We start from the raw sequence: 22,492 nt of genomic DNA, 5'->3' as shown, positions 1-22,492 counted from the left end.
TAAACCTGGACTAAACCTGCTCTAAACCAGGACTAAACCGGAACTAAACCAGGTCTAAACCAGGACTAAACCAGGTCTAAACCAGGACTAAACCGGAACTAAACCAGGTCTAAACCAGGACTAAACCAGGTCTAAACCAGGACTAAACCGGGACTAAACCGGGTCTAAACCAGGACTAAACCCGGAACTAACACTGTCACTAAAATTAATAATTGTGAAGCAAAATGAGGTCGTTTCGATTGAATGAATCTGTTAAGTTTAAACGTTCAGCGCTTTGTATCACAATAACTTAAATTTTTTGTGTTTTTTAAAGTGTGATTTCATAAACACAAGACGCACAGATTAAACTACGTCGTCGTGGAACATTACAAGCATCTCAAACATCTCAAAGTCGACGGTTTTTGCATGAAAAAGCACAAAATCACTTTGACTTTGGTTGAAATATTGACACGTGGCGGTTTATTGCACAGAACAGCTTCAGGTCGGCAGTGTCAGCAGTCGCACCAGTGAAGGAAACGTGGGTTAAAACTCACAAATAAAGCAGCGTAAACAGTAAATCATGTGTGCTTTTTTGTTCTATTTTAGTCTTTGAACGTTTAGAGTTTAATATTAGTGCCACAAAATCATCTTTTTCTGAAGCTTCATTTTTGTACAAAACGGTTGATTAAACATTTTTTCACACCAAGTTTAGAAAAAATGAAAAAAAAACTAAGACAACATTTGAGGGCTTCAAACCTAAAAGTGAAATTTGCAGCGTTGAAATGTAAAACCTCGATTTACGAACAATAGAAATAAATATATTCTTACATAATTCATAATAACAACAGTTTCCACAGTAAGTACCGGGTTTTACTGTCTAAACCCTGAACACAAATAAAATCCACACTTTCGTCTCGTTAGTGTCACATTTGATATTAATTAGTTTATATTTCTGGTTCGTTTCGATGCTAAAGAAACTCCACACGATCTAAACCTTCAGTCGACAGAAAATTGGGTTCACGACACTTAAAAAACGACTCTTTTGGTCGTTCTTGTGTTTTCCACGATTCAATTTGACAGATTAAATACAGTTTAATACACTGTGAAGAGGCGGGGCTTATCACTGTGAAGAGGCGGGGCTTATCACTGTGAAGAGGTGGGGCTTCTCACTGTGAAGAGGCGGGGCTTATCACTGTTGTTGTTGTTGGGGCAAGAGGTGGGGCTTATCACTGTGAAGAGGTGGGGCTTATCACTATGAAGAGGCGGGGCTTATCACTATGAAGAGGTGGGGCTTATCACTGTGAAGAGGTGGGGCTTATCACTGTGAAGAGGCGGGGCTTATCACTGTGAAGAGGCGGGGCTTATCACTGTGAAGAGGTGGGGCTTATCACTGTGAAGAGGCGGGGCTTATCACTATGAAGAGGCGGGGCTTATCACTGTGAAGAGGTGGGGCTTATTACTATGAAGAGGCGGGGCTTATCACTGTGAAGAGGTGGGGCTTATCACTGTGAAGAGGTGGGGCTTATCACTGTGAAGAGGCGGGGCTTATCACTATGAAGAGGCGGGGCTTATCACTATGAAGAGGCGGGGCTTATCACTGTGAAGAGGTGGGGCTTATTACTATGAAGAGGCGGGGCTTATCACTGTGAAGAGGCGGGGCTTATCACTATGAAGAGGCGGGGCTTATCACTGTTGTTGTTGTTGTTGTTGTTGTTGTTTTATGGCGGTTGGCATCCAAGTGTTGCATTACCGCCAGACTTTATTCCTCAGACTCTGTGAAGAGGCGGGGCTTATCACTGTGAAGAGGCGGGGCTGTTTCCTTTAAGACTATCATTTATCGTTTTATCAGACAATTTCATTGTTTTATTAGTTTTTACTCTTGTTGTTTTTTTTATTCTTTGTGTTTCACTTTTGTCACTACACGTGGTTAAAAAGACGATGTTTACGGCGGGTTTGGTTTGGACCCAATCGTAAAACGCTTGCTGGACGTGAACCCAAACTTCCTGGACAAACAGAGAAGAGGACAAACAAAAGACTCCAGTGTCTCATTTGACGGCCTGCCAGACGATGATGATCAGCACCACCAGCACCAGGGACAGCACCATGGCCAGAACACACATCCTCTTACGAGACTTTCTCTGGAAAACACCACAACGGACACGATTCAGACATTTAGAGCTTCAATCTGGAATAATTAGATCTGTGTTTGAAATCTGATCATCCAAACCACACGTGGCAGTTAATGATTCTTTATAACTTGTATTTTCGGGGCATCGACACATTTCCTCTCACCTGATAATACGCCGCCTTCTGGAGCTGCCCCGCCCCCCGGTTCACGTGGACTTCTGCGTTCTCCACGTTGGCCTCGATGCTGTCTGAGGACGGAGACGGACCACAAGGAAGTGAACCCACAACCTCCGACAGAGAGGAACTAAGCCCACAACCTCCGACAGAGAGGAACTAAACCCACAACCTCCGACAGAGAGGAACTAAACCCACAACCTCCGACAGAGAGGAACTAAACCCACAACCTCCGACAGAGAGGAACTAAACCCACAACCTCCGACAGAGAGGAACTAAACCCACAACCTCCGACAGAGAGGAACTAAACCCACAACCTCAGACAGAGGAACTAAACCCACAACCTCTAACAGAGAGGAACTAAACCCACAACCTCCGACAGAGAGGAACTAAACCCACAACCTCAGACAGAGGAACTAAACCCACAACCTCAGACAGAGGAACTAAACCCACCGAAACACAGCTGAAACCCTCCCAGAACCACCCTTGAACCCCCGAAAACCACCCTAAACACCATGAAACACCCTAAACACCATGAAACACCCTAAACACCATGAAACACCCTAAACACCATGAAACACCCTAAACACCATGAAACACCCTCAACACCATGAAACACCCATAACACCATGAAACACCCTAAACACCATGAAACACCCTAAACACCATGAAACACCCTTAACACCATGAAACACCCTAAACACCATGAAACACCCTTAACACCATGAAACACCCTTAACACCATGAAACACCATAAACACCATGAAACACCATTAACACCATGAAACACCATTAACACCATGAAACACCCTAAACACCATGAAACACCCTAAACACCATGAAACACCCTAAACACCATGAAACACCCTAAACACCATGAAACACCCTCAACACCATGAAACACCCATAACACCATGAAACACCCTAAACATCATGAAACACCCTTAACACCATGAAACACCCTAAACACCATGAAACACCCTCAACACCATGAAACACCCATAACACCATGAAACACCCTAAACATCATGAAACACCCTTAACACCATGAAACACCCTAAACACCATGAAACACCCTTAACACCATGAAACACCCTTAACACCATGAAACACCATAAACACCATGAAACACCATTAACACCATGAAACACCATTAACACCATGAAACACCCTAAACACCATGAAACACCCTAAACATCATGAAACACCCTTAACACCATGAAACACCCTAAACACCATGAAACACCCTTAACACCATGAAACACCCTTAACACCATGAAACACCCTTAACACCATGAAACATCCTAAACACCATGAAACACCATAAACACCATGAAACACCATTAACACCATGAAACACCATTAACACCATGAAACATCCTAAACACCATGAAACACCCTAAACACCATGAAACACCATTAACACCATGAAACACCCTAAACACCATGAAACACCATTAACACCATGAAACACCCTCAACACCATGAAACACCCTAAACATCATGAAACACCCTAAACACCATGAAACACCCTAAACACCATGAAACACCCTCAACACCATGAAACACCCTAAACACCATGAAACACCCTAAACATCATGAAACACCCTTAACACCATGAAACACCCTAAACACCATGAAACACCCTTAACACCATGAAACACCCTTAACACCATGAAACACCCTAAACACCATGAAACACCCTAAACACCATGAAACACCCTCAACACCATGAAACACCCTAAACACCATGAAACACCCATAACACCATGAAACACCCTAAACACCATGAAACACCCTAAACACCATGAAACACCCTCAACACCATGAAACACCCATAACACCATGAAACACCCTAAACATCATGAAACACCCTTAACACCATGAAACACCCTAAACACCATGAAACACCCTTAACACCATGAAACACCCTTAACACCATGAAACACCATAAACACCATGAAACACCATTAACACCATGAAACACCCTAAACACCATGAAACACCCTAAACACCATGAAACACCCTAAACACCATGAAACACCCTAAACACCATGAAACACCCTCAACACCATGAAACACCCATAACACCATGAAACACCCTAAACATCATGAAACACCCTTAACACCATGAAACACCCTAAACACCATGAAACACCCTTAACACCATGAAACACCCTTAACACCATGAAACACCATAAACACCATGAAACACCATTAACACCATGAAACACCATTAACACCATGAAACACCCTAAACACCATGAAACACCCTAAACACCATGAAACACCCTAAACACCATGAAACACCCTTAACACCATGAAACACCCTAAACACCATGAAACACCCTTAACACCATGAAACACCCTTAACACCATGAAACACCATAAACACCATGAAACACCATTAACACCATGAAACACCATTAACACCATGAAACACCCTAAACACCATGAAACACCCTAAACACCATGAAACACCCTAAACACCATGAAACACCCTAAACACCATGAAACACCCTCAACACCATGAAACACCCATAACACCATGAAACACCCTAAACATCATGAAACACCCTTAACACCATGAAACACCCTAAACACCATGAAACACCCTCAACACCATGAAACACCCATAACACCATGAAACACCCTAAACATCATGAAACACCCTTAACACCATGAAACACCCTAAACACCATGAAACACCCTTAACACCATGAAACACCCTTAACACCATGAAACACCATAAACACCATGAAACACCATTAACACCATGAAACACCATTAACACCATGAAACACCCTAAACACCATGAAACACCCTAAACATCATGAAACACCCTTAACACCATGAAACACCCTAAACACCATGAAACACCCTTAACACCATGAAACACCCTTAACACCATGAAACACCCTTAACACCATGAAACATCCTAAACACCATGAAACACCATAAACACCATGAAACACCATTAACACCATGAAACACCATTAACACCATGAAACATCCTAAACACCATGAAACACCCTAAACACCATGAAACACCATTAACACCATGAAACACCCTAAACACCATGAAACACCATTAACACCATGAAACACCCTCAACACCATGAAACACCCTAAACATCATGAAACACCCTAAACACCATGAAACACCCTAAACACCATGAAACACCCTCAACACCATGAAACACCCTAAACACCATGAAACACCCTAAACATCATGAAACACCCTTAACACCATGAAACACCCTAAACACCATGAAACACCCTTAACACCATGAAACACCCTTAACACCATGAAACACCCTAAACACCATGAAACACCCTAAACACCATGAAACACCCTCAACACCATGAAACACCCTAAACACCATGAAACACCCATAACACCATGAAACACCCTAAACACCATGAAACACCCTAAACACCATGAAACACCCTCAACACCATGAAACACCCATAACACCATGAAACACCCTAAACATCATGAAACACCCTTAACACCATGAAACACCCTAAACACCATGAAACACCCTTAACACCATGAAACACCCTTAACACCATGAAACACCATAAACACCATGAAACACCATTAACACCATGAAACACCCTAAACACCATGAAACACCCTAAACACCATGAAACACCCTAAACACCATGAAACACCCTAAACACCATGAAACACCCTCAACACCATGAAACACCCATAACACCATGAAACACCCTAAACATCATGAAACACCCTTAACACCATGAAACACCCTAAACACCATGAAACACCCTTAACACCATGAAACACCCTTAACACCATGAAACACCATAAACACCATGAAACACCATTAACACCATGAAACACCATTAACACCATGAAACACCCTAAACACCATGAAACACCCTAAACATCATGAAACACCCTTAACACCATGAAACACCCTAAACACCATGAAACACCCTTAACACCATGAAACACCCTTAACACCATGAAACACCCTTAACACCATGAAACATCCTAAACACCATGAAACACCATAAACACCATGAAACACCATTAACACCATGAAACACCATTAACACCATGAAACATCCTAAACACCATGAAACACCCTAAACACCATGAAACACCATTAACACCATGAAACACCATTAACACCATGAAACATCCTAAACACCATGAAACACCCTAAACACCATGAAACACCATTAACACCATGAAACACCCTAAACACCATGAAACACCATTAACACCATGAAACACCCTCAACACCATGAAACACCCTAAACATCATGAAACACCCTAAACACCATGAAACACCCTAAACACCATGAAACACCCTCAACACCATGAAACACCCTAAACACCATGAAACACCCTAAACATCATGAAACACCCTTAACACCATGAAACACCCTAAACACCATGAAACACCCTTAACACCATGAAACACCCTTAACACCATGAAACACCCTAAACACCATGAAACACCCTAAACACCATGAAACACCCTCAACACCATGAAACACCCTAAACACCATGAAACACCATAAACACCATAAACACCCTAAACACCATGAAACACCCTAAACACCATGAAACACCCTAAACACCATGAAACACCCTCAACACCATGAAACACCCATAACACCATGAAACACCCTAAACATCATGAAACACCCTTAACACCATGAAACACCCTAAACACCATGAAACACCCTTAACACCATGAAACACCCTCAACACCATGAAACACCCATAACACCATGAAACACCCTAAACATCATGAAACACCCTTAACACCATGAAACACCATAAACACCATGAAACACCATTAACACCATGAAACACCATTAACACCATGAAACACCCTAAACACCATGAAACACCCTAAACATCATGAAACACCCTTAACACCATGAAACACCCTAAACACCATGAAACACCCTTAACACCATGAAACACCCTTAACACCATGAAACACCATAAACACCATGAAACACCATTAACACTCCTGAAACACATATTCATGTGCAATTACTGTTGTGATCACATGCAATGGTATTTATGTATTTATTTATTTATTTGTCTATGGGAGTTTTTATTTATTTATAGGAGATCTTCTACTGAAAGTGTTTTTCAGACTTCCTATAAGTGATCTGTTCTTCTGTATCTACCTCTGTATCTACCTGCGTTGCACCAATGAAATTTCCCCATGTGGGACAATAAAGGAATATCTTATCTTATTTTAAACACTCCTGAAACACCATGAAACACCCTAAACACTCCTGAAACACCCTAAACACTCCTGAAACACCCTAAACACTCCTGAAACACCCTAAACACTCCTGAAACACCCTAAACACCCCTGAAACACCCTGAAACACCCTAAACACTCCTGAAACACCATGAAACACTCTAAACACTCCTGAAACACCCTAAACACTCCTGAAACACCATGAAACACTCTAAACACTCCTGAAACACCCTAAACACTCCTGAAACACCATGAAACACTCTAAACACTCCTGAAACACCCTAAACACCCCTGAAACACCCTAAACACTCCTGAAACATCATGAAACACCCTAAACACTCCAGAAACACCCTAAACACTCCTGAAACACCATGAAACACTCTAAACACTCCTGAAACACCCTAAACACTCCTGAAACACCATGAAACACCCTAAACACTCCTGAAACACCATGAAACACCCTAAACACTCCTGAAACACCCTGAAACACCCTAAACACTCCTGAAACACCATGAAACACCCTAAACACTCCTGAAACACCCTAAACACTCCTGAAACACCATGAAACACCCTAAACACTCCTGAAAGACTCTGAAACACCCTAAACACTCCTGAAACACCCTAAACACTCCTGAAACACCATGAAACACCCTAAACACTCCTGAAACACCCTAAACACTCCTGCAACACCATGAAACACCCTAAACACTCCTGAAACACCCTGAAACACCCTAAACACTCCTGAAACACCCTAAACACTCCTGAAACACCATGAAACACCCTAAACACTCCTGAAACACCCTGAAACACCCTAAACACTCCTGAAACACCCTAAACACTCCTGAAACACCATGAAACACCCTAAACACTCCTGAAACACCCTAAACACTCCTGCAACACCATGAAACACCCTAAACACTCCTGAAACACCCTGAAACACCCTAAACACTCCTGAAACACCCTAAACACTCCTGAAACACCATGAAACACCCTAAACACTCCTGAAACACCCTAAACACTCCTGAAACACCCTGAAACACCCTAAACACTCCTGAAACACCCTAAACACTCCTGAAACACCATGAAACACCCTAAACACTCCTGAAACACCCTGAAACACCCTAAACACTCCTGAAACACCCTATACACTCCTGAAACACCCTAAACCACCTGAAACTCTTACCGATCATCTCGCCCTGGTCGTGGATCATCACGGCGAGGTCTTTGAAAATCTGGTTCACGTCCATAATGTCAGACTGTGGACACACCAGCAGTTCAATTAATGCTTGAAACAATAGCTGCCTGCACTACAGTGTTCTGAGTGCTCTAAAGAGTCTGCTGGAGGTGTTTGGCGTTACCTACTTTTGTCTCAAAATGATCTTATTAAATACAGATGATCATTAAAGGACAGATTTGATGCCGTATTTGTAATGTTAATGTCTTTTAAAGCAGAACTATGTCACATTTTCACCTTATTACACGTCTTCATCAGCCCCTGTGATGGTTAAATATGTATTTTCGGAGCGTTTGAAGTGTCCGTCGTTGCTACTAAAGCACACGGGACTGAGTCAGCGCTCCATCTACTGGCAACGGAGGGAAGTACAAAAGTGAAACCAAAAGAAAAGCTAGCTTGCCCCGACACGCTAATGCAGAACGAGTCTGTGGTGATTTATGGAGTTAAAAACAAGAGACTAGAGCTGTAATCTTAAATTCATGCAGTAATAAAGTATTTTCACAGTTTTGACAGGGGTGCGACTTATATGTGATATTATTTGTTATTTTCTCAACCACAAGAGGGCGCTCTAGGCTCTAAGTGATGCAGAAGAAGAATCTGCACTTCCTCTTCCTCTGGAGTTTGTGGAGTTGTTTAGAAGTGACACAGAGGAAGAAGAATTCAATGGATTTAGTGATTTGGGGTAAAACTGATACTTTGGTAAACTTGTTAGCATGTTCTTTATGTTATAGTTATCTGAATAACTGTTCATATGTTACGTTAACATACCAGACACTTACCACAGTTCTGTCTGTGCCTCATGTAGCTGAAGGTGTTAGCGTTAGCATACGTCATGTAGCTGAAGGTGTTAGCGTTAGCATGTTAGCATACATACACCTATTCATCATGTTCTCTAATGGAAATGTGTTTTTTCTTCTCTGTTATGCATTTTTTGGCTGGTGCGCCTTATATTCTTGAAACTACGGTAATGTTGGTCGACCGTTTCGTCCACAAAAGCACCTCGAGCTGTCGTATGTTGGTCTCCCGCTCTCTGATGACTTCCAGGTCGTCGTGGGTGATGCTCGGCTCCTGGGTCTGAGTCACCGCTTGGCCCCACTCGTCCTCCCTGAACGACACAAAACGCTCGTTAATGCTCGTTAATGACACCGGCGCTCGTTATGGATCCAACAGGGGCGGCGCTGGGATTTTTGAAACGGGGGTGGCCAAGGGGTGGCTCCTCCCCCCCACACACCACATTTCCAGTAATTTGGCGCACTTTTCAGGATCATTTTGGCAATTATTGTCAAGATGATTTAAAAAAACTCACGGTGATATAGTTAGATTTGATGTGGTGATGGTGACAAAGAGTTTTTACTGCGACGCGTGAAGGCGGTGAACGTGTGAAGCTCAAAAACGCCTCCATTCACACCCTTTTTTACCGCTTATTCATCCATTTTTGCCCCTGGTCACATATCCACGCAGAGTAAATGCACTGAAACAATTGCTCAGGATTCAAAGTTGGGTCGCGCCGCCTGAAGTCGGGCGGAAGCAAAGCGGGGGCCTAAATCGGGGGCCTAAATCGGGGGCTCAAATCGGGTGAAATGTCGTTTTGAACCCACTTTAGAACTACATCGAGACTTATGAGATGTTTAACAGCTCTTACTTTTCAAACGTGACCAGATGATCGTTCAGGTTGTCAGCGTCTCCCTGAAAAGAAAGAAAAACGGTTTCATTTACAGGCTTTTCTGAGTTTTAACGTGCACATTTCGAAATATCTGGGGCCCCGTCGTCGATGGGAAACACTCTAAATGTCACTTACTGCAGATAATACGGGTTTTGTTTGTTTTAAGTGATATTCTTACTCTAAAATGCCCTGAAACTTCACTTTTATACATGACCAGAGTATTTTACAGGCGTTTTGAAGCCAGTGCTGGAAGTGAAGTGCACAAGTACTGTATTTTCTGTACTATAAGTCGCACCTTTTTTCAGAGTTTTGGCCGGGGTGCGACTTAAACTTATATTTATACTTATATACTTATACTCCGGAGAGACTTATATGTGATATTATGTGTTATTTTCACACTTGCAACTACATTTCAAACTCCAGTGCAACTTATGTTTTTTTCCTCTCTATTATGCATTTTTTGGCTGGTGCGACTTATACTCCGGAAAATACGGTAATAAATATTAAGATATCTGCGCTCTACTTTACAGCGGATACTTTTTTTCTTTTACTTCACCACAGCTGTACTTTCTACTGCACAAAATATTTGAACTTTCCAGTCACTTTTCCGTTTGAGGCGCGTTAAATTGGCCACGCCCACATCCTGCCACAAGAGTTTGTCCGAATAAAAAATATAGAACTTACGCTTTAATAGTTTGGTGTGAAATAGTCCCAAAGTAACATTTTCAGGACGTTCTTTTAGATGATATTTTTACTTTTATTTGGGCAATGTTGTGCGAGATGAAGGATGTCACACCTACAAGAAAGATTACTGTAATTTCCGGACTATAAGTGGCACTTTTTTTCATAGTTTTTGCCGAAGTGCAACTTATACTTATATTTATACTTATTTACTTGTTATTTTCACTCCTGCAAATGCGTTTCATACTCCAGTGCAACTTATATGTTTTTTTTCTTCTCTTTTATGCATTTTTTGGCTACTGCGACTTATACTCCAGGAAATACGGTAACTGTGGGCACAAACAGCGAGTCATTTCAGTTCAACTTTTGCCACAAAACAGTCAAATTACATGAAAAGTCTGGCTGTTTATGTGACGACATCATTAGTTTTTCCAACTTTTAGACTTTCACAGCTGTTTTGGTCAAAAGCGCCAACAATCGAGAAAACACTTCTTATTTAGAAAAAAATGTGAATTTATTTTGGAAATTATTTGCTGTGCCTTAATTTGATTTATGTTTGTCGTTATGATCATTTTTATTTTTTGTATTATTCGTTTTTGTCCTATTTTCTGGTCCAGTTTCTTGTTTTTATTTGTTTCTATTTCCAAAATTGAACAAAAAAATTAATAATAATAATTTTGAAAATCGAGAAAACAAAGGGAAAAATCTCTGCCTTAATTTTATTGATGTTTGTCAATTATATCGATATGATTATTTCTCATTATTTCTATGACTATTATTATTATCATCATTATTATTATCTTTTTTTTTGTCATAATCTCTGGTCCTGTTTCTTGTTTTCATTTGTATCTATTCAAAAATGTAAGAAAAAAAAGAAAAACTGAATTGAAAAAATAAAAGTATCGTTTTACTAAAAATAAAACTAAGAAAAGCGTTTTCTCTCTTGAAATGAGAAAACAAACCCTCCTCCTCGTACTTTAGGACAGTAAAAATGTGCTCAAACCCAGACAAACACGACATAAAAGACGCTCTGGATCTTATTTAAGCGTTTTCCCGGCGACGCAGCGGCGTTTCTTGTTGCTATGGCGACCTGCTCGACCCACCGTGGCCCTGGAGCCGGCGCGAGCGCGAGCCACGCTCTCCTTCTCTTTGTCGGCCGCTCGCCTCTGGACCACCTGGAAGTTGTTGAGCGCCGCCGAGAAGTCGCTCATGAGGCGCTCCTTCTGCAGCTTCTGTTGCCGCTGGAAACGGGGGAAAAAAACATACATTTATGTCACTGCGACGCGTCCGGGACAAAGGGTAACGCTGACACACCCCGCATCGCACGCTTTTGTCTCCATTTAAGACATTTCTACTCAATAAATGCTAAATAAGTCGGAGTAGATGGTGTAATTTTGTGTGTTAATAAATAAACATCAGTGAATTATGTTTCATCACTTTTGTCTAATTCGGACTTAGTTTAGGTGCAAAATATTGTACTTTTACATCCGAAAAGTCGCAGTAAAATCTTTAACGTTACACACAGGAAACGCATACAATCTGAAATAAGACAAGTTAAAAAAAGTGTTTTAAAAAGTTAAAAAGTGATCGAATGAAGTTGTATTTCTCTTGATTTTAGCATGTTTTGACTTGATAGGACATTTTCTTCTTTTTTTTTTCTTCTTTTTTTTCCATCCATCCATCCATCCATCTTCTGCCGCTTTATCCGGGGCCGGGTCGCGGGGGCAGCAGTCTGAGCAGGGACTCCCAGACTTCCTTCTCCCCAGACACTTCCTCTAACTCCTCCGGGGGGATCCCGCCCAGGAGGCATCCGAAACAGATGCCCGAGCCACCTCAGCTGGCTCCTCTCGACGTGGAGGAGCAGCGGCTCTACTCCGAGCTCCCCCCGTGTGGCCGAGCTCCTCACCTTATCTCTAAGGGAGCGCCCAGCTACACGGCGGAGGAAACTCATTTCGACCGCTTGTATCCGCGATCTTGTTCTTTCGGTCATTACCCAAAGCTCATGACCATAGGTGAGGGTAGGAACGTAGACCGACCGGTAAATAGAGAGCTTTGCCTTTCGGCTCAGCTCCCTCTTCACCACAACGATCCGCCTGTCGATCTCACGCTCCATCCTTCCCTCACTCGTGAACAAGACCCCGAGATACTTGAACTCCTCCACTTGGGGCAAGGACACCCCACCCACCTGGAGAGGGCAAGCCACCTTTTTCCGGTCGAGAACCATGGCCTCGGATTTGGAGGTGCTGATTCTCATCCCAGCCGCTTCACACTCGGCTGCAAACCGTCCCAGTGCATGTTGCAGGTCCGGGTTTGATGGAGCCATCAGGACAACATCGTCTGCAAACAGCAGAGATGAGATCCTGTGGACCCCAAACCGGACACCCTCCGACCCCCGACTGCGCCTAGAAATTCTGTCCATAAAAATTATGAACAGAACCGGTGACAAAGGGCAGCCCTGGCGGAGTCCAACATGCACTGGGAACAGGTCTGACTTACTGCCGGCAATGCAAACACAGCTCCTGCTCCGGTCATACAGGGACCGGACAGCCCTGAGCAAAGGGCCCCGGACCCCGTACTCCCGGAGCACCCCCCAAAGGACACCCCGAGGGACACGGTCGAAAGCCTTCTCCAGATCCACAAAGCACATGTGGACTGGTTGGGCAAACTCCCATGAGCCCTCGAGCACCCGATGGAGGGTATAGAGCTGGTCCAGTGTTCCACGACCGGGACGAAAACCACTCTGCTCCTCCTGAATCCGAGGTTCGACTATCGGTCGGATTCTCCTCTCCAGTACCTTGGAATAGACCTTACCCGGGAGGCTGAGGAGTGTGATCCCTCTGTAGTTGGAACACACCCTCCGGTCCCCCTTCTTGAACAGAGGGACCACCACCCCGGTCTGCCAGTCCAGAGGCACGGTCCCCGAACGCCACGCGATGTTGCAGAGACGTGTCAACCAAGACCTACAACATCTAGATACTTTAGGTACTCAGGGCGGATCTCATCCACCCCCGGAGCCCTGCCACCGAGGAGTTTGTCAACAACCTCAGTGACTTCAGCTTGGGTGATGGATGAGCCAGCCTCCGAGTCCCCGGTCTCTACTTCCTCTTCGGAAGACGTGACTGAGGGATTAAGGAGATCCTCAAAGTATTCCTTCCACCGTCCGACGACATCCCCAGTTGAGGTCAGCAGGCCTCCACCCGCACCGTAAACGGTGTTGGTGAGACCCTCTCGTTCACCGGGGTAAACTCCAACACGTGGCGGCTGAGCTGAGGGGCTATCAGCAAGCCCACACCAGCCCGCCGCCTCTCCCCGCGGGCAACACCAGAGAAGTGGAGCGTCCAGTCCATCTCGAGGAGATGGGTTCCAGAGCCCAAACTGTGCGTGGAGGTGAGGCCGACTATATCTAGTCGGTATCGCTCAACCTCCCGCACAAGCTCAGGCTCTTTCCCCCCCAGCGAGGTGACATTCCATGTCCCCAGAGTTAGTCTCTGTGTCTGGAGATCTGGTCGCCGAGGCCCCTGCCGTCGACTGCCGCCCAGATCTCTCTGCACCGGCCCCTTATGGATCCTCCTGCGGGTGGTGGGCCCACGGGAGGGCGGCCCCACGCCGCTCTTTCGGGCTGTGCCCGGCCGGGCCCCGTGGGGTAAGACCCGGCCACCAGGCGCTCGCCATGGAGCACCCATTCCAGGCCTGGCTCCAGGATGGGGCCCCGGTGACGCCGATCCGGGCGACGTAAACTGCCTTGTTCGTGTCGTCGTCATAAGAGGCTTCTGAACCGATCTTTGTCTGACCCGTCACCTAGGACCTGTTTGCCTTGGGAGACCCTACCAGGGGCTTGAAGCCCCCGACAACATAGCTCCCGGGATCATTCGGGCACTCAAACCCCTCCACCACGTTAAGGTGTCGGTTCAAGGATATCGCAATTCCAATCATGACCCAATTTGTATTTGTATTTTAACAATAATAGTAATACTTCATACAAAGACGTTTTACAATCGAAGTAAAAAGACGACAATGGTGTGTATTTAATTGAGATTCAGTCAAGTCTAATAGTCAAAGATCAACTTTCTGATCAAGATTTTTAGTCTTATTATTTGGAGCAGAGTTTGGTGGAAGAAATTGGGCGATTTGTTGTGTCTTAATTATCTTTTTATTGTCTTTTTTAAATAAAAAAACGTAAAATAAAATAAAAAATCAACAGAAAAAAACTGTGGTTCCTTTTTCGCATATATCGCCCACTACTTTTTTCTTTTTCTTTTTAGCATTTCAAGTCAGAAAACACTCGTCTTTTTCTTATTTTTAAGTCAAACGAGATATTTTTTGCTCGTTCCATTGACAGACAAAAAACACTAAAAAGACGAGAAATACCACTTTTTTCAAGCACTTTTTAACTCATTTTCTCGTTTTGGATGGTCATTTTTCCAGTGCAGTGACAGTTTAAACCGCCGTTTGACAAAATAAAGGCGCTATAAGGGATTATTTACTACATTGTTATTATATTTACTCGTTCGTTTGTCCCTGTCTCATCTTTCTTGTGTCACTTTCTCCTAAAAATCTGTCAAAGCCGAGCAGAACCTGTCGTTCTGACCCCATCGAGCGTCTAGGGCGTGTTTTGGGGGCAGTTTTACGGCCGCCTTCAACGCTCTGCCCCGTTCGTGACCCTGGCCGGTGTGCTGGGTTCGTGACCGACCTGCTCGGATGGCGACATGGGCAGAGCCAGCGCGCCCAGGCCTTTCAGGTGTCGGTTGGTCTCTTTGGCCAGTTGGTTTGTGTAGTGCTGAAGCTGCTGCCTGAACAAACACACAAACACGTTTAGCGTTTTCCACGTTCAACACATCGGTCAAAACGCTGAACTTTCGGCAACTCACAGCTTCTCCTGAGACTCGGCGACATCACTTCCTGTTCCCAGTTGGTACAAAAGGTTCTTAATCTGACCGGCTGCAAACGACAGAGAAAAAAACAAACATTTTCAGGGATTTGGGGGTTTTTTCGCTCGATTTTAAAAGACAAAAAAAGTGAAGATTTAAAAAAAAAAAAAAAAAAAGATGTAGATTTTGTTTTCTGTCTTATAAATGTGTAATTTTTTAAAATGTGTTTACGGAATCGTTAATCATTGTTACTGTGACAAAATCAGCCAGATTAAAAAAGTTATTTACAATTAGGTCTATTTTTTTAATGCAGCTTGAACTAAAAATACTTAATTTTGCTTCTAAAATTGCCACAATTATTATTATTTAAGAATATTTAAGACTAAAAAATAAGAGTTTGAAACGACAGGAAGTAGAGCTCAAGCTGAATCCCTCTGTGATGTCATCAGTGTGCGACACAGAGACAGTTTAAACCATCGTTGGCCTAAATAAAGGTGTTTTTTGGTATCATTGTGTGTCAGATCAGAACCGTTGTGTCATTTATGTGGAGTTTGGCTCTTGTTTACAGACTGGTTGCTATGGTAACAGCTGTGGCATTACCTCTGCCCGTGTCAAACCAGGAAGTACAATTAAAAACTTCACAAAAATGGTTCAAACTGGGGACAAACGGGCAAAATGTTGAGTCAAATGCTGTGTTTGTGACTGTACGATGTTGTGCGTCAGTATTGTCGATGTCGCAGTCGCCGGCGGTTCGGGCGATATCGCGGGGCGTCGCCAGCGTTCTCACTGTTCTGCGTGATCTTCTGGATGTTCCCGCTGCAGGTCTGGATGAGGCCGCCGAAGTCCCGCGGCTGGGACCACTCGGCGCGGCCGTACGACATCATCAGCCGGGGGTGGGACCAACGCCGCTGCTCCGGTTCTGCTGCTCGCTGACCTGACAAACAAACAAACAAACAAACAAACAAACAAACAAACACAAAAAGGCCGGGTCAGAGATGATACAAATAAACAAACAAACAAACAAACACAAAAAGGTCGGGTCAGAGATGATACAAACAAACAAACAAACAAACAAACACAAAAAGGTCGGGTCAGAGATGATACAAACAAACAAACAAACAAATAAACACAAAAAGGTCGGGTCAGAGATGATACAAACAAACAAACAAACAAACAAACACAAAAAGGTCGGGTCAGAGATGATACAAACAAACAAACAAACACAAAAAGGTCGGGTCAGAGATGATACAAACAAACAAACAAACACAAAAAGGTCGGGTCAGAGATGATACAAACAAACAAACAAACAAACACAAAAAGGTCGGGTCAGAGATGATACAAACAAACAAACAAACAAATAAACACAAAAAGGTTGGGTGAGAGATGATACAAACAAACAAACAAACAAACAAACACAAAAAGGCTGGGTCAGAGATGATACAAACAAACAAACACAAAAAGGCCGGGTCAGAGATGATACAAACAAACAAACAAACAAACAAACACAAAAAGGTCGGGTCAGAGATGATACAAACAAACAAACACACATAAAAAGGCCGGGTCAGAGATGATACAAACAAACAAACAAACAAACAAACAAACAAACAAACACCTGAGTCACGTCGGGGTCAGATATGACACAAACAAACACTTAAAGCCATACTCTGCCGCTGGATAGGAAAAAATCTTAAATTTATAGATATCCATTTGAAACTTCTTGTATAGTTTATCCACGTAAATGTAAGAAGAAAATGTATTACAAGTTTTTTGTCACGTCACGTTTTCATATAGAATTAAAGGCATCTTATGTGTAAAAACGGCCAAAATTGCACACCATACGAGACATTTAAATCTGAAAAATGGACAAAGCAGGTTTAAATTTCTTCTTTTTTTCATTTTGTTGACTTATTAGATACACACACAAAAAACATTCACAGGATTTCTTTTTTACCTGCAGCTTTTGAGTTCACTTGACTGAAAATTGGCGTAAAAATTTAAATTCCGCACCATTTTTGTTGTTGTTAAAACTTAAGTAAATCAGGCTTTGAGTTAGATATCAACAAATCCTTTTCCACGATCTGTCAAAACCTCATTAAGTGCGTGTGGGAGGTACTTTAAGGCCTGATATTTGAGTCTGAGGGAGAAAAATGCAGCAAAGATCATTAAAGACCTAAAACAAAGACACAAAAATGTAATTAAAACTGAGAGAAAACAGAATGCGCTTTGTCAAATACAGATAATTAAACCGGTCTGACTCTTGTATTGTATCTAAGCTCGTTTGTGTTCACGGAATCAAATCTTACTATAATCTAACGCTTATTCACAATCATCGACACATAATTAGGTCGTCAAAAGTGTAGAAAATCCCTAGTTTACGCTTCTCCGCAGCCGCTGAACCTATTCACGCCAAACAAACACTGGCACAAAGTCAAAACTCTCCTCTCGCGGTAATTAAAAACAAAATAAGACAAAAAGGCATGTTTTCCCACGTTTTATTAATGCACAAAAGCGTCAGAAAGTCGTGACGTCATTCATAACCCCATAAAGACGCGATTGTTGGACTTTAAACCACAAACGCGACACAATAAGGATAATACGCGTGTCATAAGAGTGAATATTTCTTGGATAAACGTGCGACGTGAACACAACCTGTCGTCACGCTTATTATTATCATTATTCACCATTTTTTTTGCAATTTTTTTGTGTAGTTTTATGCCTTATTTCGTTAAGTTGTTGTAAATTGGCTTAAGCGGGTCATTCACGGCGTCACGTGAAACGCCCGCGCCGCTGATATAACCCCGCGAACCCGCTTAACTCCTCGGTCTACGACGCTACGGAGCCGCATTCGTCAATATGAAACGTTTTTACACTTGTCATTTGAATAATTCGCCATAATAATAATAATAATAATAATAATCACGTCGACATGAGCGTGGCCAGACGCGACGTAGCGGTCAAAACAATGCCGCGTTTCATTCAGATCGGGGCGTTTTTGCGGCTCAAACTAACGACACGTCTTTCACCGCGTAAATACCTCGCGTTTCACCGGGCGGACGTTGCGGTTGTCGTCGCTGAATAATCCCGCGGGTAAAGTCGGTTTTATTTGGTGTAAACTCCGGGAGGAAGAACGACGCTCCTCGACTGAGCGCACAAAGCCCAGCCCGGCCGTGACGTCAGACGCACGCGGACAACTCCGGCGTACGTCACGCGTTACGTTCACGGACAACAACAACAGTGGGACGGACGGGTTTCTGTTCAGTATTCACACGGGTTTGACACATTTCTGCCATGATAATTTACATATTCGTGCACATTATGTTTCTTACAATGTTTAATGAGCTCGTTTGATCGCTTCAGTGTATTTTTGTTTTGTTAAATTGCGTGCTATGTGTTTGTAAAGCCACCGTCCCGCCAAAACAAACGTTTCTGTTCGGTGATAAATTATGTGACGTGATTTAAGTGAAGCAACATAAAACTATGACATTATGCGTGTTTAAAAGGTTTCCATAATGATAAGAATGTTCACTTAATGTTCATATTTACAGGGTGGTGGTGGTATTTCCTACACGTGTCCGGTGTGTCCGGGGGTCCCGTGCTTGTCCCATGACTTCCACACCGGTGCTAATGAGAAAGGGACTCAAACGCATTACAAGTGAACAAAACAGGGTATAAAAGCCTTCTCAAGCAACGTTCATTTATATTTGGTGCTGCAGCGTGAATTTACCCATTTTATTTCATTTATTCACCTTTATTTAACCAGGTAAAACCCACGGCGGCCTGAGAGCACAAGCACGGATAAGAAACATGTAAGAACAAATAAAAACACAGTGCACATCTGACTTACACAGTTCACAGTCTTTATGGTCAGAGGGTGTGGTCAGGGGTCGGAGGGTGTGGTCAGGGGTCTGAGGGTGCGGTCAGGGGCCGGAGGGTGTGGTCAGAGGGTCGGAGGGTGCGGTCAGGGGTCTGAGGGTGCGGTCAGGGGTCTGAGGGTGTGGTCAGAGGGTCTGAGGGTGTGGTCAGGGGTCTGAGGGTGCGGTCAGGGGTCTGAGGGTGCGGTCAGAGGGTCTGAGGGTGTGGTCAGGGGTCTGAGGGTGCGGTCAGGGGTCTGAGGGTGCGGTCAGGGGTCTGAGGGTGCGGTCAGAGGGTCAGAGGGTGCGGTCAGAGGGTCTGAGGGTGCAGTCAGGGGTCTGAGGGTGCGGTCACGGGTCGGAGGATGTGGTCAGAGGGTCGGAGGGTGCGGTCAGGGGTCTGAGGGTGCGGTCAGGGGTCGGAGGGTGCGGTCAGGGGTCGGAGGGTGCGGTCATGGGTCTGAGGGTGCGGTCAGGGGTCGGAGGGTGCGGTCATGGGTCTGAGGGTGCGGTCAGGGGTCGGAGGGTGCGGTCAGGGGTCGGAGGATGCGGTCAGGGGTCGGAGGGTGCGGTCAGGGGTCGGAGGGTGCGGAGGGTGCGGTCAGGGGTCGGAGGGTGCGGTCAGGGGTCGGAGGGTGCGGTCAGGGGTCGGAGGATGCGGTCAGGGGTCGGAGGGTGCGGTCAGGGGTCGGAGGGTGCGGAGGGTGCGGTCAGGGGTCGGAGGGTGTCCGGTTTGGGGACCACAGGATTCCATCTCTGCTGTTTGCAGACGATGTTGTCCTGATGGCTCCATCAAACCCGGACCTGCAGCTGCACTGGGACGGTTTGCAGCCGAGTGTGAAGCGTCTGGGATGAGAATCAGCTCCAAATCCGAGGCCATGGTTCTCGACCGGAAAAAGGTGTCTTGGATGGGATGGGGAGTCCTTGCCCCAAGTGGAGGAGTTCAAGTATCTCTGGGTCTTGTTCACGAGTGAGGGAAGGATGGAGCGTGAGATCGACAGTTGGATCGGTGTCGGACTGTCGTGGTGAAGAAGGAGCTGAGTCGAAAGGCAAAGCTCTCGATTTACCGGTCAATCCGCTGTAAATCCCAAAGGATAGACTTCGCCCATCGAAAGCAAAGGGCTGTTTTAATTTTGGGCGTTACAAAAATAAAATGAATTGAACGTGTGGTGACGGTTTGCACACGGCTGACACACTTTTCCGAAGAACGTTACGATCATTAAAGGAAATGAAGGTGTTGTCAGGCAGGGTGTGTCACATGGTCGCGGTTACCTCTACGTCTGTCGTATCTGACTTCGTCCAACCAGGAAGTACAAATACACTTAAACAAATAACTATAACGGTGGACAAATAGCCACATTGTAGCCATTTTGAGTCCAATCTGAAATAGAATCACGCTCATTACCTTTTAGTGAAATGTGTAGTCTTGTTCCTGTCAGGGGTCTGGATCCTACCCCAGTGTCTTTGGGCCTTAGGCGGGTTAATCCCGGACAGGGGCCCGTCACAGGGTTAACACAGAGACACAGACACACATTCACTCTCACGTTCATTCACTAGGGGCCCCTGGTAAAGACTTGTAGACTCCACCCAGAAAGAGATCATGTGATGTAGGATCGGGAATCGAACATGCTTCTAGTGTATATTATGTAAAGAGCAGTTATAATAATAATAACACTGTAATAAATGGTGTATCGACACATAAGTTATCTGTTCTTTTACTTCTGTACCTACTTGAGTTGCAACTCTGGAATTTCCCCATTGTGGAACAAATTAAGGCTTATCTTCTCTTATCTCATCTTATCAATCTCTAACCTGTACTGCCTCCATCGTCCACATGGGGGCGCTGCTGATCTATGGAAGTTTAAAATCTGACAAGAGACAGTCTTTTATGCCTTTATTACACAGGGTTTTGTTTGCATCATCAAGCATTGTTTCTACTGTAACTGGACTTGAAGCGCGTGGCTGTGGCCTAAAGTGCGGCACATTTACAGTTTGAGGTGTTCAACATGTGACACACAATGTGTCACTTCAAACCACAATGACAAGTACAAAGGTCTTCATCAGAAACACTTATCCAGACGAATAAATGCATTTGAGCAAAACAATAATATGTGACAGATTCAAGAATAAAGTCTAAAGACTAAAGTTTAAAGAGCGAAGGAGCGAAGTCTAAAGAGCGAAGTCTAAAGAGCAAAGTCTAAAGAGCAAAGTCTGAAGAATAAAGTTTAAAGAGCGAAGAGTAAAGAATAAAGTTTAAGGCCGTGGCTGCAGAGCTGCGGCGCGGTCAAATGGCCCAGCAGTTTCAGGAACCGCGGCACAGCCATATAGCCTCATGGCTAATCCTAACCCTAACCCTAACCCTAACCCTGACCCTAACCTTACCCTAACCCTAACCCTAACCCTAACCCTAACCCTAAGCCTGACCCTAACCCTAACCCTAACCCTAACCCTAACCTTACCCTAACCCTGACCCTAACCCTAACCCTAACCCTAACCTAACCCTAACCCTAACCCTAACCCTAACCCTAACCCTAACCTAACCCTGACCCTGACCCTAACCCTAACCCTAACCTTAACCTTAACCCTAACCCTAACCTTAACCTTAACCCGGCGCTGTCTAAAACGGCGCTAAAACCCGGTCAAATAGCGCAGCA

At 44.2% G+C, this 22,492-nt stretch overlaps 2 protein-coding genes across 2 annotated transcripts in view; both read right to left on the bottom strand.

Moving 5' to 3' along the window:
- The window catches only part of LOC140374472 (importin subunit alpha-6), a 136,844-nt gene that overhangs the window by 95,258 nt on the left and 19,094 nt on the right, over window positions 1–22,492 (bottom strand). The gene's annotated exons all lie outside the window — the stretch shown is intronic.
- LOC140374480 (syntaxin-12-like) lies at window positions 445–19,123 on the bottom strand. The gene is made up of 10 exons (XM_072461387.1): window positions 19,022–19,123; window positions 16,775–16,921; window positions 15,988–16,057; window positions 15,810–15,909; window positions 12,223–12,360; window positions 10,418–10,461; window positions 9,775–9,880; window positions 8,725–8,797; window positions 2,272–2,354; window positions 445–2,117 (listed from the first exon to the last, which is right to left on the bottom strand). Exons 2-10 carry the CDS (start codon window positions 16,869–16,871, stop codon window positions 2,025–2,027), a joined length of 804 nt encoding a protein of 267 aa, XP_072317488.1. The 5' UTR covers window positions 16,872–16,921; window positions 19,022–19,123; the 3' UTR covers window positions 445–2,024.

Source organism: Eucyclogobius newberryi, unplaced genomic scaffold (genome assembly GCF_026437365.1).
Source record: "Eucyclogobius newberryi isolate DKJ021-1_F unplaced genomic scaffold, fEucNew1.0.hap1 SCAF_3, whole genome shotgun sequence".
Classification (NCBI taxonomy): Eukaryota; Metazoa; Chordata; class Actinopteri; order Gobiiformes; family Gobiidae; genus Eucyclogobius; species Eucyclogobius newberryi.
Note: the sequence above shows the minus strand (reverse complement) of the source record. Positions and strands in the feature narration are given on the sequence as shown.